General features: G+C 56.5%; 14 protein-coding genes across 14 annotated transcripts; 7 read left to right on the top strand and 7 right to left on the bottom strand.

The window, feature by feature from the left end:
• Positions 1–168: 168 nt before the first annotated feature.
• Positions 169–1,185, bottom strand: VTJ04DRAFT_4704 (uncharacterized protein; the record flags this gene model as incomplete). Its single annotated transcript, XM_069362741.1, has 4 exons — positions 169–704; positions 785–829; positions 914–1,111; positions 1,173–1,185. 4 exons carry the CDS (start codon positions 1,183–1,185, stop codon positions 169–171), a joined length of 792 nt encoding a protein of 263 aa, XP_069219657.1.
• A 678-nt stretch (positions 1,186–1,863) lies between these two features.
• On the bottom strand, positions 1,864–2,742 carry VTJ04DRAFT_4703 (uncharacterized protein; the record flags this gene model as incomplete). The annotated part of the gene is made up of 1 exon (XM_069362740.1): positions 1,864–2,742. One exon carries the CDS (start codon positions 2,740–2,742, stop codon positions 1,864–1,866), a length of 879 nt encoding a protein of 292 aa, XP_069219656.1.
• A 997-nt stretch (positions 2,743–3,739) lies between these two features.
• On the bottom strand, positions 3,740–6,500 carry VTJ04DRAFT_4702 (uncharacterized protein; the record flags this gene model as incomplete). Its single annotated transcript, XM_069362739.1, has 2 exons — positions 3,740–6,416; positions 6,487–6,500. 2 exons carry the CDS (start codon positions 6,498–6,500, stop codon positions 3,740–3,742), a joined length of 2,691 nt encoding a protein of 896 aa, XP_069219655.1.
• A 1,086-nt stretch (positions 6,501–7,586) lies between these two features.
• Positions 7,587–8,636, top strand: VTJ04DRAFT_4701 (uncharacterized protein; the record flags this gene model as incomplete). Its single annotated transcript, XM_069362738.1, has 3 exons — positions 7,587–7,722; positions 7,825–8,326; positions 8,405–8,636. The coding sequence occupies 3 exons, from the start codon at positions 7,587–7,589 to the stop codon at positions 8,634–8,636; spliced, it is 870 nt and encodes a 289-aa protein (XP_069219654.1).
• A 66-nt stretch (positions 8,637–8,702) lies between these two features.
• On the bottom strand, positions 8,703–9,070 carry VTJ04DRAFT_4700 (uncharacterized protein; the record flags this gene model as incomplete). The annotated part of the gene is made up of 2 exons (XM_069362737.1): positions 8,703–8,786; positions 8,912–9,070. The coding sequence occupies 2 exons, from the start codon at positions 9,068–9,070 to the stop codon at positions 8,703–8,705; spliced, it is 243 nt and encodes an 80-aa protein (XP_069219653.1).
• Positions 9,071–9,232: 162 nt separating this feature from the next.
• VTJ04DRAFT_4699 (mitochondrial 54S ribosomal protein uL23m) lies at positions 9,233–9,982 on the top strand (the record flags this gene model as incomplete). The annotated part of the gene is made up of 2 exons (XM_069362734.1): positions 9,233–9,312; positions 9,439–9,982. 2 exons carry the CDS (start codon positions 9,233–9,235, stop codon positions 9,980–9,982), a joined length of 624 nt encoding a protein of 207 aa, XP_069219652.1.
• Positions 9,983–10,195: 213 nt separating this feature from the next.
• Positions 10,196–11,452, bottom strand: VTJ04DRAFT_4698 (uncharacterized protein; the record flags this gene model as incomplete). The annotated part of the gene is made up of 1 exon (XM_069362733.1): positions 10,196–11,452. The coding sequence occupies one exon, from the start codon at positions 11,450–11,452 to the stop codon at positions 10,196–10,198; it is 1,257 nt and encodes a 418-aa protein (XP_069219651.1).
• A 729-nt stretch (positions 11,453–12,181) lies between these two features.
• VTJ04DRAFT_4697 (uncharacterized protein) lies at positions 12,182–13,447 on the top strand (the record flags this gene model as incomplete). Its single annotated transcript, XM_069362732.1, has 2 exons — positions 12,182–12,400; positions 12,473–13,447. The coding sequence occupies 2 exons, from the start codon at positions 12,182–12,184 to the stop codon at positions 13,445–13,447; spliced, it is 1,194 nt and encodes a 397-aa protein (XP_069219650.1).
• Positions 13,448–14,082: 635 nt separating this feature from the next.
• Positions 14,083–14,778, top strand: VTJ04DRAFT_4696 (uncharacterized protein; the record flags this gene model as incomplete). The annotated part of the gene is made up of 1 exon (XM_069362731.1): positions 14,083–14,778. The coding sequence occupies one exon, from the start codon at positions 14,083–14,085 to the stop codon at positions 14,776–14,778; it is 696 nt and encodes a 231-aa protein (XP_069219649.1).
• A 118-nt stretch (positions 14,779–14,896) lies between these two features.
• On the top strand, positions 14,897–15,179 carry VTJ04DRAFT_4695 (uncharacterized protein; the record flags this gene model as incomplete). The annotated part of the gene is made up of 2 exons (XM_069362730.1): positions 14,897–15,032; positions 15,115–15,179. 2 exons carry the CDS (start codon positions 14,897–14,899, stop codon positions 15,177–15,179), a joined length of 201 nt encoding a protein of 66 aa, XP_069219648.1.
• Positions 15,180–15,633: 454 nt separating this feature from the next.
• Positions 15,634–18,091, bottom strand: VTJ04DRAFT_4694 (uncharacterized protein; the record flags this gene model as incomplete). Its single annotated transcript, XM_069362729.1, has 3 exons — positions 15,634–17,613; positions 17,674–17,853; positions 17,999–18,091. 3 exons carry the CDS (start codon positions 18,089–18,091, stop codon positions 15,634–15,636), a joined length of 2,253 nt encoding a protein of 750 aa, XP_069219647.1.
• A 3,875-nt stretch (positions 18,092–21,966) lies between these two features.
• On the top strand, positions 21,967–22,614 carry VTJ04DRAFT_4693 (uncharacterized protein; the record flags this gene model as incomplete). Its single annotated transcript, XM_069362728.1, has 2 exons — positions 21,967–21,979; positions 22,340–22,614. 2 exons carry the CDS (start codon positions 21,967–21,969, stop codon positions 22,612–22,614), a joined length of 288 nt encoding a protein of 95 aa, XP_069219646.1.
• Positions 22,615–22,694: 80 nt separating this feature from the next.
• On the bottom strand, positions 22,695–23,879 carry VTJ04DRAFT_4692 (uncharacterized protein; the record flags this gene model as incomplete). Its single annotated transcript, XM_069362727.1, has 1 exon — positions 22,695–23,879. The coding sequence occupies one exon, from the start codon at positions 23,877–23,879 to the stop codon at positions 22,695–22,697; it is 1,185 nt and encodes a 394-aa protein (XP_069219645.1).
• A 1,762-nt stretch (positions 23,880–25,641) lies between these two features.
• On the top strand, positions 25,642–26,056 carry VTJ04DRAFT_4691 (uncharacterized protein; the record flags this gene model as incomplete). The annotated part of the gene is made up of 2 exons (XM_069362726.1): positions 25,642–25,726; positions 25,848–26,056. The coding sequence occupies 2 exons, from the start codon at positions 25,642–25,644 to the stop codon at positions 26,054–26,056; spliced, it is 294 nt and encodes a 97-aa protein (XP_069219644.1).
• Positions 26,057–26,161: the final 105 nt, after the last annotated feature.

Below are 26,161 nucleotides of genomic sequence, written 5' to 3'. Positions count from 1 at the left end.
ACAAAACCATACATTTTCTCATCTGCATAAGGCTCTGTAACTTCTACTCGACGCCACAATTCCACCAACAACCATTTCCATTTTCAGGTCTTCACCATCCAACCACCCCTCTTCTTCCCCATTTAATATTTCCTCCGCCGCTATCATCCTCATGTCCCTGCCCAACTATTACGACGCCTTCAACCTCTCCTTGCCCTCCGCCACCGCACCAGTCAGCGCGGCGTACATGCCCACGAGCACGCCGCACAGCACCGTCACATACATCTGCAGCAGCGCCGATACGGCCGAAGCCAGCGACCCGGGGAAGACGAGACGCGCCTGGTCCGCGAGGGTGTAGAAGTCCGACTGCGCGCTGATGACGTACCTCTTGGTGGTGGGCTCGCCGTCATCGTCGTTAGGGTTACCCGTGATGGGTCCGGGGCCGCCGGCAGAGGCGTTTCCGGCCGCGATGGCCGCGAAGCTTGGTTCGGTGCCGTGCTGGACTGCGACGAGGGTTTCGTGGGCTGCGTCGAATTGGTACGGGTTCGGGTCCGCCGCGGCAGAGTTGGACGGGGTGGAAGAAGAGGCGGTATCGTCGATGGTTGTGGTTTCGGTGAGGTGGAGGACCGAGATGAGCTGCACTTTGGCGTGGTGGTAGGGGACGAAGCGGTTGGAGAAGGTTTGGGAGATGGTGAGGTAGAGGGTGTTGGTTTCGGGGTCGTGGGCTGGTGACAGAGTTAGCTTGAAAGGGAGAGAAAAATAGGGGGGACTGGAAAGGGAGGAAAAGGGACGGCGGCAATCGTACCAACTGAGTCCACTGAGATGTCGATGCTGGGGCTCAGGATCTTGTCTGACACAGGTGGGTGTCAATATCCGTCTGAAAACCTCATGGATAGCGATACCGATGGGTTCTGAAAACAAACAAGCAACTTACACCAGCGGAAGATGGCAGCGATAAGGTCCCTCGAGGTGAGGCTGCCAATCCACATGACATAATGCTCCTTGAGGGGAGGGACATAGCAGAAGGGATGCATAAAGGAAGCGTTGGGAGCATAGTAGCGATGGATAGCCGTCCGCTGCTCATCAGGAGTGCCTTGGGCGAGCACATGGACGATGTGCTCGATATCGCGGACTGGTGGCACAGAAGTAGTTCAGTGACTGAAAGCTGAGGTGAGGGCAACGATATCGCATACCTGGATTCTCCATGGCGAACGGTTTGTTAGCTCTGCGCTGGCTTTGGGTGATCGGAAAAGGATGTGAAGAATGCAGACTCGTGGAAAGGTTGAGATAGAGACATGACGCGGAACAGAAATTGCGTCATCTTTTCATATGTCGGTTCCTTGGAAGGAGTCGCTGGTGGTTCGTACTTGGCTGGCGAGATCGAGATCGTCCCACATTGCACAGAAGCTCAGGGCCGTGATTAAATCAGGGGCAATGGAGTATCAAGGGCATGTGACAATTCTTCTCAACTTCCTCTATTCATAAATCTCTCTGCTCGTTCATATACTCAGTAACACTTTCCATAGCCATCAAACATGAAGCAAAAAAGTAGAGAAAACAAAAGAAAAGAACAGAAATATATAAATAGAAATAAAAATAACAATAAAAGGGAAAAATCATCAGCCAACATAGACCTAGAATCTTCATCAGGTCATACATCATAAGCCCGACCCTTTTACCCCTGATTCCCAGTAAACAAAGCATCTCCACATACAACATAGTAGGCAGTTTACAACATCAACCTTTGTTCGTAACCCGTCGATCCAACGACAAACCAAAATAAAGAAAACGGCCCAAAACCCCACCCTCTAAACACAACATAATCACGTAGACAGAAAACAACAACCAACCATCCATCCCCTTCCTCCAACAAATTACTCATTTTCACCTCCTCCTCCCATACCCGCTCCCCCTCCTATGCCTACTAGGCGTCGACGGCCCCGCGCTCGAGCTTTCCTCAATAACCACCACCTCATCCTCTGTTGTCGTGGTCCCGCTGACCGACGACAGCGGCGGCCTAGGCGGCCCCGACCTCGAGTACCTCCTGCTACTCCTCCTCCTCTCCTCAATCACATCAATTTCCGACGGCGAAGGGCTCATGACCGACGACGAAGCCATCTCATCCACAATCACCGGCCTCGGCCTGCTGCTTGATCTCCGACTAGTACTCAGGCGCGCAGAGGCACGGTGATGGTGGTGGTGATGATGATGCTCCTCCTTCTCCCTCACCACCCTCTTCACCCGCGCCGACCTCTCCGACCTTGCCTTACCGCCGCTGCGGCGGATGTACACAGACCCGCTACCCTCTGTGACGACGGTGCTGGTGCCGTCGCCGTAGACGGACACGTCCGGGTTGCCCAGGTTGATGCACAAGTAGATCATCCACAGTAACAGGAGGAAGCCGGCGACGGCGCCGAGGGTGATGCCCACGACCGCACCCGCGGACGGGCCCGAGTAGAGGGCGCCGTAGTGCGCCGAGATGGTGTCGGCGTAGATGAGCGGGGTGGCGGTCGCGGTGAGCTGGATGGTGATGGTGGTGGCGCTGGTTGTGAAGGTGATGGTTGTTGCGGCAGGGTCTTGGCGGGGGGCGATAGCGGTGATGGCGCCGGCGTCGGCGTCGGCGTCGCGGCGGGTTTGCTCGTTCAATCCTGCGGCGAGTAGTGGGTTGGATGCTGCATCGGGGACGGGTTGGTTTCGTTGTCGTATTGCTTCGGCCGCCGCGCGCAAGTGTGGTGGTGACGGTGGTGGTGAGGGGGGAGCCATGGCTGCTGAAGAATGGCGCGCTTGCCGCGGGAAACGAGGAGTCGCTCGAAGTGTGTGTTGACGTTGACGTTGACTTTGCGCAAGACCGACCGACAGACGACAATGTTGATAGAGTGCGACTCGATCCAAGATCCGTAAAAAGTTCCCAGCGGCCAGAGGCGAAGAAGGACAATCCCAGTGGGTAGGCAGGAGCAGAAGGTTGGCCACGAGATAGCGTCTCCTGTGGTAGGGACAGTCAGGAGAGCTCAGCAAGGCTGTCGTCGCAGTTGTTGATGCTGGTGTTGATCGGGAAGCATCAAAAACAAACTCTCCTCTGTTTGGACAAGTGCACCGCCGGCGCGCGACAAAGTTTTACAATTGCCCGGGGGGATATCCAAGATGCTGAGCAACGGGGTGGTTGGTTAATTCCATGGAAGAGTTCTCTCCTCCTCCGTCATCGCGCCCGCGCACACAAACACTCACGAGCCCGCGGCACAGCGCATGCAGCTGAGCAAACCTGCAGCGCAAAGGACGAGTGAGAGGCGGCGCCGGCGGAGTGAGGAGGCTGGGGATGTCACCCTAGCGCCGACAAGAGAAGCAACGTCTTGGCATCGACGTCAACAGACTCTTGCGGCCGCGTGCCTTGGCATCGCCAGCCAAGCTTTGGAAGACTACGGATACAGCTGCTCCGAACTGTGAAGGAGAGCAACATGATAAATGATCTCTTCTTTCTTGCGGTGGTATCTAGAGAGCCTGTAACCCAGATGACAGGCACAGAGACATCTATTTCTAGCCAAAACATCTCTCCATGCTGACCATTTCCCGTCCGGACCAGAGTGGTGGTGTCAAGAAGCTCCCCATCATATAAAACCCCGTATTGCCCTCATCGAGATGGGTTTCTTGTCTTTTCCCTCTTCCTTTTCCCTCCTTCTATCCTTGCGGTCCTTGCGAGCTAAGTTTTGTCCTTCATCACCTTCAAATTTGCCTTGTCAGCATCTTCAACGTTCTACGCCATGCATTAAAATCGCATCATGAGACGGTCTGACCAACCTCGACCATGAAGCCTCGCGGCCCGAGGGCTCACGGACTGGTGAGCTCCCGACTCCCCAGATCCATCCACCAGCGCCGACAAGCCCTCTCCCGCCTCCCCTTCCACGTCCGCATCCGAGGACCCTGGCCTTCGGTCCCGGAACCCCGGCGTGCCCGGCGGGTCCTCGACAGATGTTTTGGCCTGTTGATGCTCCAGCTGGCACCGCAGCTCCAGCAGTTCCGCCTCGAGCGTTACGCACTTCCTCGACAACGCGTCGTACTGTTTCTGCAGAGCCGCTTGCTTCGCCCTGCTCGCAGACAAGACGCTCTCGAACGTCGCCCTCGTCTCGTCGCTAGGCTGACGGCGTGCTCGTGATTGCTGTTCCTGTGACAATCTTGCAAGCTGTCTCCGGAGCTCCTCAATCTCGGCTCTGTAGTGTCCCTCAACCCTATGCATCTCCTCCTCGCGTGCCCTTACCTCGCGCTCCAATTCCCGGGCGCGCGCTTCGGCCAGCGTGGCCTCCTGCATGGCCGTCTCGAGCCGTGTCTCCTTGCCCTGGTACTCGCGCTCCGACGCCGACAACCGGGCAATCTCCCCGCGAAGCCTCTCGACCGTGGCAGCGTTGATGCCGGCAGCCTCAAGGTCCTGCTCGGCACGAAGCTTCTTTGTTTCTGCTTCTGTGACCATCTCACGCAGTTTGTCGCACTCGGCCTGGGCTTTGCTGAGGCGCTGCCTGAGATCGCTGGTCTCCTCGCTCCACTTCTTCTGCTCGTCGCGGAGCGCGCGCAGCTTGGTGGACAGGTCACTTTCCCACTTCTTGGTCATGTTCCGGCGCGTGTCAAACTCCTTTTTGATCTGGGCTTCGGCTCGTCTTGCCTCGTCAAAGCGTTGTCGCAAGCTGCGGTTTGCCATAATGAGGCTCTGCATCTCGGCCTCTGTAGTCAGTCTCCGTATCTGCCGCGTCCGCAGTTCACCCATGTGGATCATGTGCTGCTCCTTGACGAAGCGCTCGTATTGCAGATCATTCATCAGCCTGAACCGCTCTCGCTGGAGCATAGCTACCACCTGTTGGATATCTGTTTCAGCGCTTGATCCTTCAAGCAAAGGGATTGCATGCGCAGCGACTGTCTGCTCAGGACCCTTTTCGCCGGGGCGTTCGTGTGCGCTGCTGAGAGCAGCCAAAGAGTTAACACTCCGTGCCGACCCTGGGGGTGACATGTGGCCATGCGAGTCTCCCGGGACACCCGGGTTGTTCTCCGCGGGATCGACAGGCGTGGGCTCCTGCGCTGTTCCAGAAGTAGCAGGATGCGGCAGCTCGGTATCTGACCTCAGCAAAGCAAATTCTGCATCTTGGTCATCCACGACGGCCGTCAACGGTGAGGTATGTTGTTGGGAGGCCTTGACATGAGGCGGCGGAGCTGTTGGTCGGTCATCGATGCGCAATGCCAGGCAGTCGGCTTGGACCTCCTCGGCACCACTGTTGATCCAGCGGTCCGTGTCGGTCTTCTCGGATTCGATAGTGCGATGGATGAAATTGGGGTGCAACATGTGTTGCTTCCGGAACACCTCTGACCGGCTGCGCATTTCATCGGCTGGCAACTCCAGTTCATCGGGCAGACCGGCATGCCGGAGATAGCGGTGGGGCTTGCGGATGTAATCGACAAAGTTGAGAGGGTACAGGCCATAGAGCAAGGTAAAATATAACCCCAGGTACTCGATTGAGTGGCCGTCTTCATCAGGAGACATCAGAGCCTTGCGCCATGGGACTCCCGTCCCATTAAAAGTGGTATTCATTTCAATGTTCCCTGTGTGATGCTTGAGAAATGACGAGTCACGGTCCCAAAACAGGAGACGGCCGTATATGTTGAACAAGGTGGGGAGGACGGGGACCAGGGAGCTTGGGATAAAGGGCAGGATCATGGCCAAAACCATCAGCGCGAGATTAACAGTCGTGGTAGATTCATCTTTTTGGAGCGACTGGAGTATACTGCCGAAGAGTGGTGTCTGTTGGATGAGATGTAGGTGCGGGGGGTTGCTCTGGATGAAGCTCCCGAGAAGGCTCAAGGCAGAGTTCCGGTGGTTGGGATCGAGCACAAAAGCATCAAGGGCCGTCATGAAACCCTTGGGGTCCTTTCTGCCGAAGGCCATCAGTGCGTCCTTCAACATCAGCTGCTTCAGCTCGGTTGATGGACGGACATCTGGAGGAGCGGAGACCAAATCAATCCAGCGGGAGGTCAGACGCGAGACAAGGGGAATCAGGCCCTGCTCGCTGTAGGCCGCCGGGTCATCAAAGCCGTCGACAGATAGTAGATCGAGGGTGTGGTCCATAACCTCCCGAGCCAGGCCCCTCTGGGTACCGACCTGTTCCAGCACGGGATCGAGGAGCCGGTCCCACCACTTGAAGATTCTCGCGGGCGTCCGTAACGTGGGTCTCAGCTGCTTGAGAACGCACAGAAAAGCGGCATATCGCTCAGGGTAGTCCTGCACCATCTTCTCCCATAGTGATATGAGTTCGTCGTTGAGGCGTTCAGCCACGGCATCGTCGGGCTTGTCGTGCTTCTCGATGTAGGCCGAGATGACGGTGAAGAGCTCCGAGGGAAGCGGAAGTGGAGGGTTGGGCGCCTGCAGATAGGTGTGGAGAGCCCGTAAGAGCTCCTTGGAGGACCTACAAGAGGCGCCATTAGCATGCGAGGGAATTAGAAAAAAATAATCAACAGCAAATGGAGACCACATACCCGGAGGCGGCCATGGTGATGGCCCCAAACGGACGATGTTGAGGAGAGAGGGGACTGGAGAGGCCCAGCACAGAGCGTGGGCTGAGCTGGGGGGTTTCAGTCAGCAACCGGACGCTGCTCGGGCGTGTCTGGCGGAGGCATTGGATTTCGCGAGAAAAAAAGTTGGCGGTGTTGTCGTCTGATCCCGTTTGCTCTGGTGTGTGCAGATTATTCCTATCGGACGTCGTCAAAGGCAAGTGGAAGAGATGCGGCCCCACTGCAGATTCCCGTCCGCGGGTGGGGATGGAATTGTGCATGTCAGCTGCCCAAATTGGCTCTCGTTGTCTTGCAGATCCAATCCGTGCTGTTTCTTACCGTAACGCCATCGTAAGTTACGTATCGGTACCGACCGTGTGGTCTCCACAGCTGTGGCGTCATGGCCCCGCCGAGCAACGGGCGCTTCCTGCGCTTGGCCCTAAGGAGACTACGGTGGATCTCAACCCCAGACTTGAGCGGGTCCTCGATCGTCTGATGGCATGGGGCATGGGGTGAGCGGAGGAAATGCCATGTCTCCAATGGATGTCTCTGCCGTGTCTTGTCCATTTCCAGCTTGCCCCTCCAAATCCAGCCAACAAGTCCAGGCTCCCGGCTCCCGGTCTCCTCATTGCCCATCCATGGCATTGCCAGGCCCGGACATGCCCCGAGGCTCCTCACCTCCTCGATGCCCCTCCTTGATCCGATTCTGGTGGGGTTTCCTGGGGGAGGGGGAGGGGGTTCTTTGACCCTTGAGACCTGAGAACCCCCAGCCTCGCGTGACCCGTGACTCGTCCATGTGTTTGTATGTCAACGGAGCAGCCCCTCCTTCTTGCATCCCCCCAGTAAGCTCCAGCTCCCGTTGGGACACAAAAGCTCGGCCATTGACCACCTTTTCCTCCCGTCTCACTCTCACCCAGGCCACTTTTCTCCTCTCCTCTTCTCTCAATTGCGCGTCGCTGTCTTTCAATCTACCACACCGATCGACACCACCACCACCCATTGTCCACCTGCCAGCTTCGAGTGGTTGTTCTACTACTCCCCACACTTTAACTCCCCTCTTCTATTTCATATACCAGTTGCCAAAGATGGCCAGTAAGACGTCCGCAGTGGCAGATGAGCCAATTGAGGTGCTCTTTGCCCTGCACAACAAGTTCAACCTCCTCGACTTTGCCGGTCCCGTCGAGGTGCTGACTTCGGCCCTCCACGACCCCAAGGATCCCAGTGAGTCCGACCCCGAACACCGTTCCGACTTCGGACAAAGCCTACATCATACTACAATGATTGGGGTGCATGAACGCGGCGACTAATCCGTCACCTCGACAGCTTCCAATGCGTTCGACATTACCATCGCCGGCGGCGAGCCCCAGGTTCTTTCCGACCAGGGCGTTCTCATCGGTTCACAATGCACATGGAAGGAGGCACATGAGCGCCTCAACGACTTCGACGTGGTCGTCGTCGTGGGCGGCAACGTGGACGAGATCCTCAACTCCAAGGCCGAGCCGATGGATCTGATCAAGGCATATGCCGAGCTGCAAAAGAACGACCCCAGCCGCGAGCGCACGCTGCTGTCCATCTGCACCGGTTCGCTCTTCCTGGCTGAGGCCGGCCTGCTGTCTGGCTTATCGGCCACCACCCACCCGGACTACATTACAAAGTTTGAGAACCTGTGCAGCCATGCCGTCGTGCGCGACCTCGGCGAGCACACCGATGTGATTGAGGACGCCCGCTACGTCGTCAACAACCTGCGCTTCGAGCTGGGCGACGAGGACGAGAACCCCTACGTCCGCCGCAAGTCGGACGCTGATCGGCGCCCGTCGAATGCCCGGTATGTTTCCACTTTTACAAGTCTACACATGTCCATGACCCCGTCCAAGGCTGGTTCCATTGCTGACAAGCACCGCAGGAAGGGCTCCATCTCGTTCAGGAGCGCGGGGCGGCGCGAGTCGATTGCCCGGCGTGCGGCGATGCGGCTCGGGGGGCTCCGCGTCATCACGAGCGGCGGCGTGGCGGCCGGCATGGATGCCGCTCTCTACGTGGTTAGTATCCTCGTGTCGGAGGAGACGGCCAACGAGGTTGCCCGTCGCATGCAGCTGACGTGGAACAAGGGCGTTGTGGTGGACGGCCTGGACGTGTAAGATATTTGGTGTGCGAATTATGACGATCATAGACGCGTTGCTGCGACTGGTTTTCGCAGCGGTCATCTATACACTATAGATGGTCTGGATGGTCAAGGTGGTCTGGACGGTTTTCCTTGATACAATAACAGGGCTCATGGCTTGGTCAGGCTAGAGCAGGGTATCGTTGGGCAGCTTCGGGAACGAATGGTATGAATGACTGAATGAATGAATTGACTTGTCTGCTTCCATGACTCGTGGTGCTCCGTGTGACAAGAAAATCTCCAGACTGTTACCCATAACTCGTACGTAGTACGTGCGTACTCAAAAGCGTCCGCCTCAGGTTGGTGTGTTCGCTTGGTGTTGGAGACAAGCTGATGGAACTGGCTCCACCGCCCGAGTCCTGTGGCTGAGCCCGGCTGCCCCGCGGTGGGGAAGTTGAGTGGTCTTGGCATTGCTATTGCCGCCTGTCGACGGCCCGTTGCCTTCCCCAAGCATCAGAAAATCTGGCTCAATAACGACCAAGGTTGTCACCACCATCACTACCATCACCACCACCTTGGCGACCTAGCTTTGCAAGCCAAGCTACGGTCATCCACATACCCCAATTGCCAGCCATGGCGTCACAAGCAGCAGCTGCTGCAGAGGCGGCTGCCCAACAAATACCCCGCCGGTTCGGCACCAAACAAATCTTCCTGTACGACCCAACCCTAAGTCACCTCCTTATTCTCTCCTCTCCTCTCTCTCCTCCCATGCTCGGGATGAAGTTCCGACTTGGACCTCACGCAGAAACCTGCTGACCTCGCATCTTTCCCTCTCCTAGCCCCAAGCATGTCATCGCCTTCGTCCGCCCCCAGCCCCGCCAGCCTCCCAACCTGGCCAGCTTCATGGTGCCGCTCTCCTTTAACAAGCTCGACCTGCGCGACTACCTCTACCACGCCTATAACGTTGAGGTGGCCTCTGTGCGCTCTTTTATCAAACAGCCTCGAGCAGACCGCAGAGGCCAGAACAACGACGGGCCGTGGTACCGCCCGCGCGCGAAAAAGATGATGATCGCCGAGTTGGTGAAGCCCTTCGTCTGGCCCGACCCGATTCCCAAAACCGACAAGGCCCGCGAGGAGTTCGATTACGCTATGTGGAATAGGATCGAGAAACACCAAGAGAGACAGGAGAGCAAGTTTCCCGGTGAGCGGACCATGTGGTCGCGCAGGCCGCTGGTGCAGGAACGCATCGTGTTGAAGACGCTGGCCGAGGAGTTTTTGAAGAGCGGGGAGTGGAAGGGACAGGAGGGGAATAAGTGGATAGAGGTGGAGGAGGATTATGATGTGACGGAGACGCGGGAGGGCCGGGAAGCCGAGAAGGATTAAGGGAAGCTGAGCAGTGCGTTGAATAGGCCGCGGCCTGGATTGCTGCAAGTGGTGCGGCAGATTCCTTGTTGTGACATGAGGAGGGTGAACATGCTTGTTGGCGGATGGCAAGCAGGCGGCATCAAAACCCGGAGGACCGGATGTATTATACAACGGATATACAACACCCAGGGCAGGCTAGATAAATGATAAATACCTGTGTACTTGTACGTTCTACCCATTGGCTCCTTCTTCCCTCTCCTTCGCCTCTTCCCTAACCCACCATTCCCTCCTTTGAAACTTCAACACTTCGTCTCCCCAAGCCCACCAACCGGAGGTCAAGCTCCTCGCAAATACCTCGAGCGCCTCATATCGCGCCGGCAACAAGCCCTCCTCCTGCTCCAACAGGCCCCTCAAGTTTGGCTTACGCGAGTGCACATCAGGCACGGCAACAATCACTTTCTGCCTGACCGACCCGGACGTTCCAGTACTAGTACCAGCACTCGCACCCCTCTTCCTCGCAAAAACCAGCCTCTCCCACGGCCTCCTCCAGCAAGACTCCAACCCCACCACCGGTTCGCCCGAGGAAGTCACCTTCAACCATACCCATTCCCCGACTGGTTCGACGCCCCATTCGGCAAACAATCCCGCGCCATCACCACCACTACCACCACCACCACTGCCAGTCAGCAGCTCCAAACACGCTGGCGAATTGGTCACCCACACCGCGACCAGGCCGCCTGGAGCGAGGCGGGAGGCGACGGGGATGGAGGACAGGAGGGCGCGCAGGGATTGGTGGGTTGGCGCGGGGCGGTAGCTGCTGCTGCTGCTGCTTCCGTTTGTTTTGGGTGCAAGGTGGTGGTGGTTGGTGTTGTTGTTAGACTGGTGGCCGTCGTCCTGGTTGTAACGGCGGCGTTGCTTCTGGTGCTGGTGTTTGCGTCGAGCGGAGCGGTTTGGCCAGGGCGGGTCGAGGAGGATCAGGTGGAATTGTTCGGGGCGGGTGGAGGCAAGGAAGAGATCGCGGGAGGTGAGGATGGGGGATTGAAGAGGGTGGGAGTTGCGGGGGATGAAGAGGTTATCATTATTATTATGATTGGCGTCCGGGGTGTCGGTGGTTACAGGTCCTACCTGTTGTGATGGGGATGATGAGGGGGAAACGGAGACAGACGCGGTGGTGATGCGCGGCAGACACCACACACCCGTGTACGATGCGGTGAGTTCATCCAGGGCTGACTCGACGGCGGCGCGAGTCATGAGCTCGGCCACCTGAGCGGCGGCCGGGGCGGTCGGCGGGCCGAACCCGGATCCGGTCTTCGGCTCCGGAGTGGGGAACGGAGATGCGGGCGGCGGAGATGAGATCAAGCACCGAAGCTTGCATGTTGTCAACTCGCTGGATGGCACCTGTGCCTCTTCAATTGACCGGGGAAGGTCCAGGAGGACAACTGTTTTGCTCTCATTTTGCCATAAGATGCTGGACGAGGAGGAGGTCATGTTGTTGAGGCCTCATCGGTGTCCGGAAGTCCGGAATGTCGTCGCCATGCCCAGACGGGTTGGGCAAGTCGAGGTCGAGGCCAAGAATACCGAGAGACGAGATCCCGCAAAGAGGAACAAGTGGGGCAAACTCCCGCTGTCCGTGGTGGTCGCGTGCCAGACACAGCCTTCGCTTGGTTGGTCCGTTGCCCTGCTGCAAGGTCCTCTGTGGGGACCTGATTCCCCTGAAGAACGCCCTGTGATGCGCTGTTAGGGGCAGCTGCGCAACAGAAGCCGGGGTATCGGTCGGTAATCCTCGGCTTGTGGATGCGGGGCCCGGCCGAACGTCGAGATTCTTTCCTCGCCTTTTGTTGGCCGGTGGCCCGAGACAAATGACGTCTCCATCTTCCTCCATGTCCGTCTTGCATTTCCATCCGCGTGCGAATTCCAAGTTTCTCTCCACCATCCGCGACCACTTCTTATCAACACCACACTCTGTCCATAATACACTAGACTTGTGCGCTTTGCTGCCTGTGTGGCCATTGACGAACGCCGACCGGTTTTATTGCGCCGTAATCGCACAAAGCCAAAGGCCTCGACGTCTCTCCCTTTTCGCTTCTCTGTGATGCCCCTCTAGTGCCGCCACGCCGATTTTGATCTTCCCGCCTACGTTAAACATTATATCCCGCGTCGCACGTCGCAGAGTCGCGGAGCGCAGCCCCTATCTCTAGGGACTGCCCCCGGCCACCCATGAGCACTCATGCCTCCATGCCGGGGGTTCTGTCTTCTCACATGTCTCGCCCGGACACCCAAGTGTCGCCAGCCCCGGCGGTAGCCCCCAGGAGAGAGCCTGCCGTCCGCCCTACCGACGACGAAGCCCGAGTCCCCAAACAACCGGCCGTGAAGGATAAGCGCAGTTTCGATTATGTCTGGAGGTCCGGTGTTGCCGGCGGTTTGGCCGGTTGTGCGGTACGTCCGACTACATCTTTGCTTAGACTGCTTTGCACATGACGTATCTGCGATTACTAACCTCCTCTGCAGGCCAAGACGGTTGTCGCGCCGCTCGATCGGGTCAAGATCCTCTTTCAGTCTAACAATCCTCAGTTCGTCAAATACACAGGGTCCTGGGCTGGCGTACAAGGCGCCATCAAGGACATCTACCACCAGGATGGGCCATTTGGCTTGTTCCGGGGCCACTCGGCCACCCTCTTGAGGATATTCCCCTACGCTGCCATCAAGTTCCTCGCCTACGAGCAGATTCGTGCCGTTGTTATCCCGCGCAAGGACAAGGAGACCCCGCTTCGCCGCCTGATCAGCGGCTCCTTGGCCGGCGTCACCTCCGTTTTCTTCACCTACCCGCTCGAGGTTGTGCGCGTGCGCCTCGCCTTCGAGACTAAGAAAGATGCCCGGCACACGTTCCGCTCCATCTGCAAACATATTTACAACGAAGGGAAATACGGCAAAGCTGCCGTCGCCGCAGCTGACCCCTGTCTTAATCCCGCATCTGCTACGACGCCGGCCGCCGCTGCGGCGGCCGCAGGCGTACGGCCCGTCCGAACCTTCGGCCTGGCCAACTTCTACCGCGGCTTCACCCCGACCATCCTTGGCATGCTCCCTTACGCGGGCATGTCCTTCCTCACCCACGACACCGCCGGGGACCTGCTGCGCCACCCGCTCATCGCCCGCTACACCACCCTCCCACGCCCGGCGAACGCGCCCCCAGGGAAGGCAGCGCCGCTCCGTTCTTGGGCTGAGCTGCTTGCCGGTGGCATCGCGGGGTTGGTGTCGCAGACCGCGTCGTACCCGCTTGAGGTGATCCGGCGTCGGATGCAGGTTGGCGGTGCGGTAGGGGATGGACATCGTATGAGGATAGGGGAGACGGCCAAGTTGATTATGCGAGAACGCGGCTTCAGGGGCTTCTATGTGGGGTTGACGATTGGGTATGCCAAGGTAGTGCCCATGGTGGCGGCGAGCTTTTACACGTATGAGAGGTTGAAGATGTGGTTTGGGATTTAAGTTGCTTAGCTTTGAGACCGGTACATACTGGGCAATGCAGGGGAGGGGAGAAGGCGTCCGTTTGACTTTTCTGGGTTCTATATCTATGCGTGTGTACATACATACACAGCATGGTTGGCGTTTAGGAAGCGGGTCTGGGGTGCGGTCTAGACGAAAGCACTGAGCATGGTCGGGTTCTCATTATTAGATGGTTCTTGGCTTTGGGGAAATGGATCATTGGATGTTCGTGATGTGAACAGTCATAGGTCCTGGTTGACTTTGGAATGGATTCTTCTCTAGTACCTAACTAGACTAAGAGAGGAGGACCCGGGAAATGAGAAAATAACATGTGCCGACATGTTTGTATGGTCAAATTGTCGGATGTTTGTTGATACTTTGGTAGAAGGCTCGATGTCTACGATGAACTCTCCTCGTCCGGGTTGCAATAGACAACAACAGGAAGCCACGCATCATCACTCTTGTTAAGCCAGAAGCTGCCTATGTCTCGAAACCCGCCCGTTGCTGTCTTCCTATCAACGCATCACTGAAGGTCTTCGACATACTGACTCAGACATCCATAACAGTACCAACCACTTCAGCTATTGCCCCAAACATCACAGTACATTCCCAACACAGATATAGAGCCATCATTCACCATGGACTCCAACACCAAGCCAAAGACAAGTCAGCTCGCCTCCCAGCAGCAAGACCGTCCTCCTCAACAAGACCAGGAGGAGAAAAAGTCCCAAAAGCCGCTCATCAAGCCCCTCCTCCCTGGCCGAGCCAACGAACCCGGCTCCGAAGCCTCCCCGGCCGTCATCTCCTCCGATCCCGTCTCCGACAAGGACGCTGCACAAGTTATCAATACAGTCTCTGCCGCCATGGCCATACCGCCGGTTCCCAAACCTCCGCACACCGGCCCCGCAAACCCCAACCAACACGTCCCCGACCCGCTAGCGCATTTCCTCTCCATACCCTGGACCGCCGCGCTCCTGACCGACCCGGGTGTGCTGGCCATCCAGGTGCCCGACCGTCGCCCCCTGGTGTCGGGCGGGTTCCGGATGATGCGCAAGGCGCTCAACGGGCCGAGGACGGTACGGGCGTGCGTCACTTTCGTGACGAACCCACAGAGAGAAGAACAAGACAGTGGGGAGGGTCGAGGGCTTTCGTACCTTTTGAGCGGAGGAGGACCCGAGGACGGGGAGGATCCGGCGCGGCCGTTTGTGCTATTCCACGTGCTGCTGGATCTCGGCGAGGATGTGTGCAGCTATCCCGGCGTGATGCACGGCGGGGCAGTTTCGTTGATGTTGGATGAGGCGATGGCATCGGCGGCGGATACGCAGAGCAGTTGAGTCTCCAGTCCTCCCTTTTTCTTTTCCTTCCTTGTTGGCGCTATTGCCTACCTACCCAAGTTGCCGACCTACCAGCCATCAATGAATACCTGCTGACGATCTGTTTGACGTTTAAGAAATGGCCGTCACGGCGAGCATCACGACCAGGTTCCGCAAGCCCATCAAGTTACCGGCTATGGTCCAGGGCAAGGCTCGGGTGGTCAAGAGGACGGGACGCAAGATTTTTGTGAGGGGCTTGGTGGAGGATGAACATGGTGAGTTTGGTCTCCCTTAGGCACTAATAACATGGTCTGGGTTCTTGGTCTGTTGTCTAACGCTCAAGCCTTCTCTGTCCAGGATCCATCTGTGCTGAGGCAGAGTCGGTGTTGGTGGACAAGGAAAAGCCGAAACACAAGCTGTAAACCTAAATCCATGCTTCTTAGATATGCATTGTTATGACAGGAAACCCATCTCGTAGTCGAGACCCGTGGAATAGCGAAGGAGACATGGCAGCGTTGGATGTTGACTCCTAATAGAACCTCTCGGAACCTCGCGTTTGGGTTGCTATGCAGCGTCGCTCCCCAACGCAAGAGCAAGGAATCGCAATTCGAAGTAAAAGCTTTGCAATTGCCCAACAGACTTGGACACGCGTAACCCTTGAACTTCATTCGTGACATTACTATTAATTATCTCAGCAAGTCTCGAGAGGCCATCTATCTACCGAGCGAGGACGACAGCTTGCAACTGGTTACATGGATCGATCGTTGGTGAAATATTTCCAGGCCCCGAGGAGCAAAGAGCGAACAACAAACAGAGCCTCCAGTCGTCGCTCTGTACGGTAGTTCACTATTATAGGGGCAGCAACCGTTTGCCCTATTAACAACGCTCAAACACGCGATACAGCCCCTTCAGATTGGCCACCTCCAGAATCCCATCCTTCATCATCGACTTGGTCGCGACGAGCCGCGCCTTGAAGGCCGGGAAGAGAACGTGCTCCAGCGCCCTGCGGACGTGGGCGCGGCGGGCCTTGAGCTCTTCGCTAATGGTCTCCTCCTCCGCGTTTGTGTCACCATCACCGCTCCCGCCACCCCCGCCGGGCGTGGCAGGAAGCTGCTCGGGCACGTAAAACGCTGCTAGCTCGCGCAGGAAGGATTCAAAACAGGGCTTCTCCTCGGTCCAGTTGACGTTCGGCCCGAGCTGCAGCAGAAAGCGTGGGAGTTTGGCCAGGGAAGGGTTGTAGCCCTTGACGAGCAGCGGGATGCTGAGGAGTTCGCCGGTCGGGGAGATCTCGAGGGAGAAGTACTCGAGGAGCATCTCGCGCCGCTCAATCAGCTGGTTGGCAACTAGTTCGACGATCTCGTCGACGTTGAAATCATCATCTTCGTCACGACCACCACCATCCGCCATGGCCGCCGCCTCCTTTTCCTGCCGGGCAGCTAGGGTCAGTAGTTCCCTCAGGTCAAGCGGCGGGCGGAAACGGATGGCGCCAAAGTTGCCAAAGTCCGTCAGCCCCAGCTGGTAGAAGTACTCGTAGCAGACACGGCCGTAGTCAACCAGGTACAGCTTTACTCCGCCCTGGATGGCGGCGAGGCGACGGCGCTCGTCGACGATACCGACAAAGGTGTGGTTGGCAAAGATGTCGGTCAGCTCGTGATGCATGCCCTCGCGAACCTCGGCGCGGAGCTCCCGGATGCTGATAAGGCGGCACGGGACCACGTCCCGCTCGACGGTCTCGTACTCCAGGTCGGCGTCGGCGCTGCCAGGCGCTCCGGACGCTGTCGACGACACGTTGGCTCCACCTGCGGCGCCGGCCGCCGCAGGAGCGAACATGCTCGTGATCTTTCGCACGCTTGCATCAGTGCGGACGAGGTTGCTTTCGTGGGGCCTCGCGGGAGTTTTTCGCCCAGCGCCGCCCGCTTTGGAAGTAGCAGATGTGGATGCGCCCGACGGCTGGGAGCTTGGGGTTACACCACCACCAGAGGCCGTGCTGCCGGGCAGCAGGGTCTGGGTCAAAAACATCCTGCTGGCATCGACGGCCGCCAGTTTGGAGCGAATGTGTTCACAGATAGCCTGGATGATCTCGTCCTCATTAAGAAAGTTGACCTCACGCTTGGTGGGATGAACATTGACATCGACTCGTCGCGGATCGATTTCGAGGCTCAGATAGACAAAGGGATGACCATTCTTGGGAAGAAAGGCGGCGTATGTCTGCTCAATGGCCTTGCGGATGTTGGACGACTCGACGCACCGATGATTGATGAAGAGCAATATGGTGGTCTTTTTGGTGCTGTAGTTGGCGTTGGTGACCAACCCCGTTGCCTTGAATCCCCAGCGATCATCCGACGTGGAAAAGTCAGTGAGCTCGTTGGCGACGGCGGCGCCGTAGAGCTGACGGATCCTGTCACGGCACGAGGCGCTAGCCTGGATGGCGATGCTGGTGGATGACTCGCCCTGCTTCTTACACGAGAAGGCGACGTGGTTGCAATGGACGGCGTACCGGCCCACCATGTCGATGATCTTGTTGTACTCGTCCGAGGGAGACCGAAAGGCTCTCCGACGGGTGGGCACGTTGTAGAACAAATCTTCGACAGTAATCTGGGTGCCCTGGCGGCCAGCAACGGGCTTGGGATCAGGTGACTGGCCGGGCTTGGACGGGACCAGGCGTCCAGCGTCGTAATGGGCGCGCCATGCGCAACTTGACTCGCGGGTTTTGGTGGTGACGGTGAGATGGGCGATGTGGCTAATGCTGGCAAGCGCCTCACCACGGAAGCCATATGTGGCAATGGTTTGCAGGTCTTCAAACTTTTGCAACTTGGAAGTGGTGAAGCGCTCGCAGAGAATTGGCAGGTCATCTTTCTATTGAGAGGCTGTGCGTGAGCGATTAGAAGACAGGCTTGAGAGGAGGGGTGGCCTTACGTCAATGCCACAGCCGTTGTCGGTGATTTGGAGCAACTTCAGGCCACCGTCCTTGACCAGGACCTCGATGGACGTTGACCCGGCGTCAACGGCATTCTCGATCAGCTCCTTGAGGGCATGGACAGGGGCAACGATGATTTCTCCAGCCGCGATTTTGTTGACGACATCTTGGTCCAGGGGCTGGTGGTTCCGTAAGCAGACAGCCAGACAAAAACACGTGAATCCACATCGGGAAAACCATCTCGTGTTTGACCGCATCCATCGGCCTCGGGTGATTTCAGTTGGACCAAGACACACCACCAGCCACACTTTTCAGCCGGCTTACCTTGATTCTCCGAGGCACAGCAGGATTGTCGAGGATATCATCAACTTTCCTCTTAGTCCCCCGAGGCTCATCCACATCCATTGAGTCTGCCATGGTGTGTGCGTCGGTGTGTGTGAGAGGAACGGAATGGACTTATCGCTGGGGTTCAAATGGCTTGGTTGAAATGTGCCGAATGGTTGATTTCTGATCAGGTGGCGTTTGTCCGTTGCCTGAGAGTCTAGGCAGCAATCTGCCCAGGCCACTCTTTTATGCTCGGAAGGCTAAAACATTGGAGAGTAGGACAGGCAAGAGGGGGAGGCCGCGTCACTGTCAGCCTGGGTGAATATCAAGTTGTCTTGGGCATCAACCTGGAAGGAGATGGACGTGTAGTGATGTGTGATGACCGCTTCTAATTGAATTGTGAGTTCCCGTGGTGTTTGCAGGTCTCGATGAATCGAGGTGCGCCAGCCGACAGACGGACCCCTGGAATCCATGCCCATATTCGGTAGTGGGTGGGGCGATCCCAAGGCGGCGGTTGGGACGACCCGCCCCACCTGACGAAGTGGGCTTCCCGCCCGGGCGTCCGGGCCTTTCCGCCAGGTCCCATGCGACCCGTTCCCGTTCCATTGCCCCACCTTCATACCCCAACGGTGGATGTCACACCCGATCAACATAATGAGGTGGAAGAATCTCAACTTTCGCATTAGCTCTTCTAACTAACAAACAAAGATTCGGGTACACAGAGAGTCTAAAGTATCTTTTCTCACCTAAAGCTCCGTTTGTCTCTAATTCTGGATCAAAAGCTGGTGGGCAAAATAATGCGCAGTAGGCTTACTATGTATCTCCGGCCGTTCATGGTTGGTCAATGGCTCCAGCCCAGACACGTGCCCGGGCTGTACGGAAAGGCCGCCTGCTTTTCGCACACCGGAAGGATTCAGCCAGAGGTCTGTAAGAACAGATCTTGTGGAGTATGTGTACTGATCAAGGTGACATTTGATTGCAAACTTGATCAGGTCGATATGCCACACAGCTGATGGGGGTTATCTGGCTCAAGGAGGTGCACCACCTACTACTATCCCTCGAGGCATTTCTGGAGGCTCTGGAGGCAGAGTGAAGTGGCTGTGTCGTTCTCATCATCTCCCAGGTTTTTCCAACAGCTTAATAACCAGATCAGCCGCTCTGCCTCTGCCCTCACTTCGATGAATTCCATCCTTGCTGGCTGGAGGGGTCTTTTGGATTTGCCAACTTTGCCAGACTGACTTGATTCTGGGTCTCGTCTTTGGTGTAGGCATGCAGATAGGGTGAACACCTAGCTGTGATGTACCCAGACAGCTATCTGAAGTCGCGTGGGCGGGTTACTTATCTTAGTTAGGTCCGAGTTACCTAGTCCCATTCCCAACTTCTTGCTGGATCCTCATGTTGACGGAGTCAAGTTCTGGCACATGCAGCTCGCGTCGGCCCTTACGTTAGCTGGCTCCAGACGCAGATGCATCACGCAGCGTCCCTGACTTCCGCTCCCATCTTGCGTGCATGCCTACTGACATGGCAACTCCGGTGCCGACAACGCCTTGCCCTGGCAGGCGCAGGAACCTGGAAATAGGGCTGACGGGCAGGGCTCTCCTCTGGGCATTCTGATACTCCGGAGTTCCGTCGAGTCAATGGCTTTTATTTTCTCACATGTAACCAACCATTGCCTGTCGTTTTTTGACTGACTCACCTTGGAGATCCTGTGCCTGAACTATCTTGACGGACCTTCTCCCGAACCTATCACTTGTCACCGACGACGCGTGGACAGCCGGCTGAATAGTATAAGTAAGTACATTTGCCTTCTCTCCTTTCTTCGACACGTATGTTCGATTCCTGCGAGCGTTAATATTCCAATATCCCGTCAGTCTCCCTCTCTCTCCCCTTTTCATCACGAAACACAAAACAATGGACCATCATTATCGGCATCCAACCTATCCACATGGCATCCCAAGTCCCGCCCCGACACCAAGCGATGTCGGCGGCTCGCTCAATGTCAACGCAGACTCCAGAAGTAGCCGGTGAGCAGTTCACAAACACCTACCCGAGTCATTCTCGATGATTTCTGCCTCCAGAACGGAGACTGCATCGACGTCAAGAACCCACCCCTGACCCCTTTGCTGCAGGTCTCCGGGCCCAACAAGCACCTATGAGCCCTCCCCACCACGACAGGGAACTTTACCCTCGTCCCTACTGTACCTTGACGAGGAGCACCGGGATTCTCCAGTTCCCATCCCTCCTATTGAACGACCAGCCCTCGAGGAGGACTTGAGAGGGTTGATCGCCAACAACAGCACCTCCTCCCGACTCGCAAGCAGCGTGAAACGGCAACACGAAAGTGATACCGGTGATGAAGACGCCGTGGACGACCGCCAGAGGAAGCAAGCTCGCACCGGTCCACTCGACCGTGCTACCGCCGGCGACAGACTCGTTGAGGAACTGAATCGCATGTCCAGCAATACTTCCTCACCCTCGGCTAGTGATTACATAAGATCGTCCCCTTCGCTGTTGCTTGGCTTCGACAGAGCCCCTAGCACACCTCTGCCGGCCACTTTGGTACCAAACCAGGCTGCGTTCCCTCCTGGTCTTCCATCCCTTCCCGGCGTTCCAGAATATCCCCAACATCTGCCGCTTTCCCGAGCAACAGCATACCCTCCAGTCCCTCCTCCAGCACCCCATCAAGGCCCGACACCTACGGCCTCCCAACAACCCCCGTCAACATACCCGCAAGTCCTCATCATCGACAAAGACGCATGAGAGCAACCCCTCTCTCTCCTCCCATGTCCCCGATCCCAGCGGCACGCTCGCAACAATAACAATATCGCCGAACCAACCCACCGATGCGGAAAAATCATGACACCGTCAGCGGCGATCCTTTCCGTTTCTCTCCCGGTTCTGGTGGTAACTGCCTTGGTATGTTTCCTGCTTCATCGTCATCCTATCCTCCACAACATCCAACCATTCTGTGCTAACAGTTTCTTTTGGTCTGGCGGACTCTTGCATTTTGTTCAAAAATATTCCCTGTTCTCTTTTCTTTCACTTGTATAATTCAGGTCTGTTGCTGCTCCCATCTTTCTTGTTCTGCTTTTGACCATTTTACATGTTGTCTGCAAAAAAGTTTACTCCGCGTTGTTGTCCTGACATCTTAGGTACTTGACGAAGTATATAGGATAGGGAGCAGTTCACTTGGGTAAGGATCGGCGTTCAGATGGCCACGGTTGTTTGGTTTGACATGATAGCTACTCCTATAACCCTGTACATACCTTAAATACCCCTTTATGCTGGACGGTTGGACGGTTGGGTGTTTTTTCTCTCAAACAGTTTTATTCGAGGCCTACTACACACCAGTTCTGTAACTCAAGTGGCAACATTGAGGAGTTGCCCCGAATGACACATCACCTTGTTTTTTTTTTTTTTTTTTTTCTCCATCTAATGGCCTTTGCTCTAAGAAGTCCAGGTTCCCATAACACCGGCTGTTGTGAATAAAAATTCGCCTCACGCCTGCTGACCTCACTTTATGGAGAAGTTCATGTCTTTCGTATTCCTTCCGAATACAAAACCAGCCAAGAAGCCTTTGGTTTTCAACTAACATGGAAAAAATCCTGCTCTTGGTCCTCACTCGTAGTGCTGGTGATGGGTAGCTGTTCATCCCAAGCTTTGGCCCATGGCTATAAGTAATATCGGCAGCTGCAGACATATGCATGCATCGTCGGTGCATCATCGGCATTTGGATGAACCAACGCTGAAGATATGCAGGATCCCGCGGCACATCAACATCTCAAGTTACACAAAATACGTCATCCCAAACAGTTCACTTCAATGCATTTACTGTGGCAGGAAGCTCAGAAACAACATCTTCTTTAAGAAAATGACATGGCCGAAAAGAAGTGATAAAGATAACATGAAGGCCATGGCCCATAATGGCTACTCCATAGACAACGCAAGAAGGAAACGAAGTGTCCAAAATGCACTGGGCAGGTATTCCAGATCCCACCACAGGCCCAACCAGCTCCTGAACATCCCTGAGGTTCCAAGTCACCTCAACACCGGTTGTTCAGGAGAGGAACAGAAAAGAAGAAAAAAGATAGAACAAAAAGAATCCAACCAGACAAACAATCAAGAGAAAAAAGAGAGACGAGAAGTGAAAACTGAGAAAAAGAACAAGAGAAGGAAGGCTCTGCCGCGACAAAAAACGAACGTAAGAACTGAAACATATAGACAAAGCCAAGGTGTGGAAAAGGGAATTGCGGCAAGCAAAAGAAAGTAAAAATGGCCAGAAAAAGGTGAAAAAGAAGTGAAGAATAGGAAGAATAGAAGAGAACATATCAAAATCCCCAGCAACACGAAATCCCACACATGGCTTACCCGTCCCTCGTATTGCCATTGCCAATGTCCGTGTGCCTACCACCGCACAATGTGACATGTCTCCAAAAATGCACCAGAAATGGGGTATACAGTGGTATCATCTAAAAGAAAAGCTCAAGGAAAAGAAAAACAAGAAAAGAAGAGAAGATGCACAGAAGAAACCCATAGTGGAATCGTCCAGCTTTTGCGGCCGTAATAAGATGGAAGAACCAGCACAAGTCCCATATCGTGCGGCTCCAATTTCGTAACGTTCGACATTCCAAGTTGCGAACTGTTCCGTCATGGTCATGTAAATGATCGACCCATTCTTCTGTGGCGGTTCTTGTCCTCATGGGGCTTTTGTGGTCTCAGGCTGTTCCAACAGCCCGCCTATCTCCATCCGTGACCGGTCATCGCGAGCTGGGTATGCTGGTGGCGGAGGAGGCGCCTGTTGTTGATGTTGCTGATGTTGTTGTGGGCGTTGCTGCTGCTGCTGCGGTTGTTGCTGTGGAGGAGGCTCAAGCGTATGGTGGTGGCGCGGGCCCGGGGGAGGACTTCGTATCCTTGGGAGCGGTAGGACCTGATAATCGCTCGGAGGCGCCTGAGGAGTTCTGCTGGATGGGGCCATCTCGGGCCTGGGAGGCTGATACGTCCTCGGCGTAGTCGGGTAATCCGATCGGCCGGGCGAGATGCCATACGATGGTGATGCGAAGCTCGGGCTTCTTGTTGGCAAGGGATGCAGCGATCCACCTGCCGGTCCACCTTGCCTAGGATCATAACCTGGATCATTCAGTCTGGAGTGCCGCGGGTCGAAGGTAGCAGAGAGAGGCGTCGTCTGGGTGTAGGACTGGAATCCCGATTCATATTGTCCTGGCATGTCCCTCAGGCTTGGAGAAGGAGTCGGGTATGAAGGCCGATGCGTGTTTCGGGCGAGCAAGAGGACGATAAAATAAATGGAATCCCGTCTCGCAATCCCCGCACGGACAGGAATTTGGCGTGGCTGTCCATCATCGCTCAAAAACGTAATGGTCTCCGTCCAAGGGAGCGTGTATCGCGACACCTCTTCTGGGGAAAATCCGAGATTCTGCATGACAACATCAACCCGTTCGTTGGATATTGGCGGAAGGTAGGTCGGATCCGTTCTCATCTGTTCGTCTCGAGCATAGCGGCCCAGGTCCGTCGCCTTGTAACGATCCTCCAACACCGTCACATCTCCGAGCTCACGCCCTGTAAGGGACGATCGACAAACGGCGCTCAAGAACGTGTTGGACGTCCGGGAGAAGCGGAGGTCGAAGCTTAGGTACGCCACGGGTTCTTCGGTGGTCCGAGGAGTGGCGATAGTCAGCGGAGCAGGGTAGATGTTGGCGATGCTGGAGTCAGCGGCGGCCAGGGCGCGCTCGGAAAACCTCGGGGCGATCGGTTCGGCTGGCTGAGATTTCAGCACGCGGTACGATTGAATCCGGCGGAGAGGGTCATCGTAAACCATACCCAGCGGCGGTCCTGGCCCATACGCCGTAGATATCGACCTTCTCATGGTATCCGCCCCGCTGCCGAGTCTAGCAGTGCTCTCATACTTGGCTTGGCCATCGTCTCGTAGGCGGGGTCGTCCCCGTTTCTTGTGCTGCACATCAACGCAGGCGCTCTCCTTGTTTGTACTGACGCATCTCGAACAGGGACGTTGAGCTAGTGGCAAGTCAGCGAGATGGCAAGGGTAGCATTGACATGTAGCAAGCATCGACTCCAGCTGGGCGTCGTATAAGTTGGAGGGACTTCAGGCTCTGCCCCGTTCCTCTCTTGAGGAATTAACGGAACATCCCCGAGGAACAACAGGCATGCACATACAGACACCAGCGGCTTCGCTGATCTCTGCAGGTGTATGTCAAAGCAAAGCCTGGCTAAAGATGACCACCGGCTGTCGAGGTTGCCAAAACAGCCCATCTGTCGGAGCTGCGCATCGTAGTGTGTGAAGCAACGGGCCGGCTTGCCGAAGGATATCACCTCCGCCTTGCAGTAGCGAGCCGCTCGGGTTCAGGCTGTGCGGAGCCTTTCGGGGGGAAACGTGCCGGCGCCGCCCTCCTTGGCCGCCATCATGTCCCCGAAATAGAACGAGGAACGCCACTCACTTGAGCTCCGTTCCTGCAGCCCCGAACGCTTCGGGACCTCTGACGGTGACCCAGCCACTTGCGGTCTTCTGTCAAAGTATCTCCGATTGGGGTCAGTCAACGGGGGTTGGTTAGTCTGGCGCTGCACGCTCATGCTTGGCGCCGTCGACTGCCGCGCCTAAACGCACCCGGAATTGCTTGACATATCATGTCCAATTTATTCCGGATCCCATAACCCTGGAGCCGCAGCGGATGTGCCGTATGCGTATCCCGGTTGCGCATGTTTTGAAATATGTGCGTATGACGGGGCTAAGTAACATTCGGTCCACTATACGTACCGTCGCATCTATCAATTGTCAGCGTTTCAGACTTCGAGGAATAAGGCCGAGCGGCCAAGGGAAAAGAAACAAACGAACCGAAGATGGGCTTTTTTGCACGGCACACAGGCAGATGCCACGTGACCCTTGGTTTTTCTTTGAGGTTTCGTTGAAGCATCCTGCAGCGGCTCGGGCCCAGGTTGATGAGATGGCGGAGGATATGCGTGAGTGGGTGCCGGAAGCGGACCCGGATGACCTGCAACCGGGCTCGCAATGCCGGGACCCGGTAGGTACGGCGGTGGCGGTGGTTGTGTTGAGAGGTGGCTGAGGGGCTGTGGATAGGGAAGAGATCTCGGGGCCGGCGGTTCGAGGCGAGGGGGAAAGCCGTAGGAAGAAGACCGTTCTGGCGCATCCAAGTAAGAACGGGGCCCGACGGGTCCGGTTGACGGTCGCCTGTCGTCCGCAAGATGCGTCGTCGCCGGGATGCCTGAGTAGACATCCTGCGTCGTCGTTGGATGGGTCTGCTGACTCCGCTCGGCGGCCTGTTGGCTAGACTTCGGAGGGATCGACGGAGACCCCGACATGGGCGGAGATGGATAGCACCAGCAGCCAGCAGCGCCTCCCGTGTCGGCTCGGGTCCTTTCCAGGTCGAGACCGAAGCGTGCCGGGTCTGAGATGCCTCGGCGTTCGCCGAATGACGTCCAAGAGTCGCCGCGTCGGTGGCTGGACTCGATCATGGAGTAGCGCGCCCACAGGACGGCAGAGACGGACTAGATGTTACCGAACGTCTGCCAGACGGCCTGGGCCGAGCCGCACTCCGCACGCCGATCTCAACGGTGTCCCCGCCAGGGGAGACAAGCTTCCAAACCGTATCCTAATGGCAGAAACCGCCAACGTCATGACCCGATGCGACGGGCAGTGCGACAGTATCGGCGGCACGGCGGCGGGGGTGGAGAGGCAAGGTTCGAATCTCACACGCCTCCGCTTCGTGGATCTGGATGGTAGCACGTCGTCCGCGGAACAAGTTGAAGTCAAAGATTGAATGTTCTGCCCGAGAAGGAAAGACGAATCGAAAGGAAAAAGACTGGAACAAGGCGCTCGAAGAAGGCGAGAATGGAAGAAACGAATGCTCGTCGTGCACAGCAGCAAAGTCGAGGGGCGAAGTCCTGGGAGGCGATGATTCGGCCGGTGCGATTCAGGTCGTAGAAAGGCGATTCGCGGATAACCCCTTTTTGAGAAGAAAGTTAAGGAGCGGGAATACGATCTGGGACCGGACGGAGCGGGCCGACTGACGGCGGAGGGCGGAGCAAGCCACAAGCGCAAGTCCGCATCCAGGTTGGACAAGATGCTGCAATGCGGGCTCCTCTTTTTTAAAGGAGGCCAGAGACTCGACCAGC

The sequence above is a fragment of the Mycothermus thermophilus genome (assembly GCF_041956435.1).
Source record: "Mycothermus thermophilus strain CBS 625.91 unplaced genomic scaffold VTJ04scaffold_3, whole genome shotgun sequence".
NCBI lineage: Eukaryota > Fungi > Ascomycota > Sordariomycetes > Sordariales > Chaetomiaceae > Mycothermus > Mycothermus thermophilus.
Note: the sequence above shows the minus strand (reverse complement) of the source record. Positions and strands in the feature narration are given on the sequence as shown.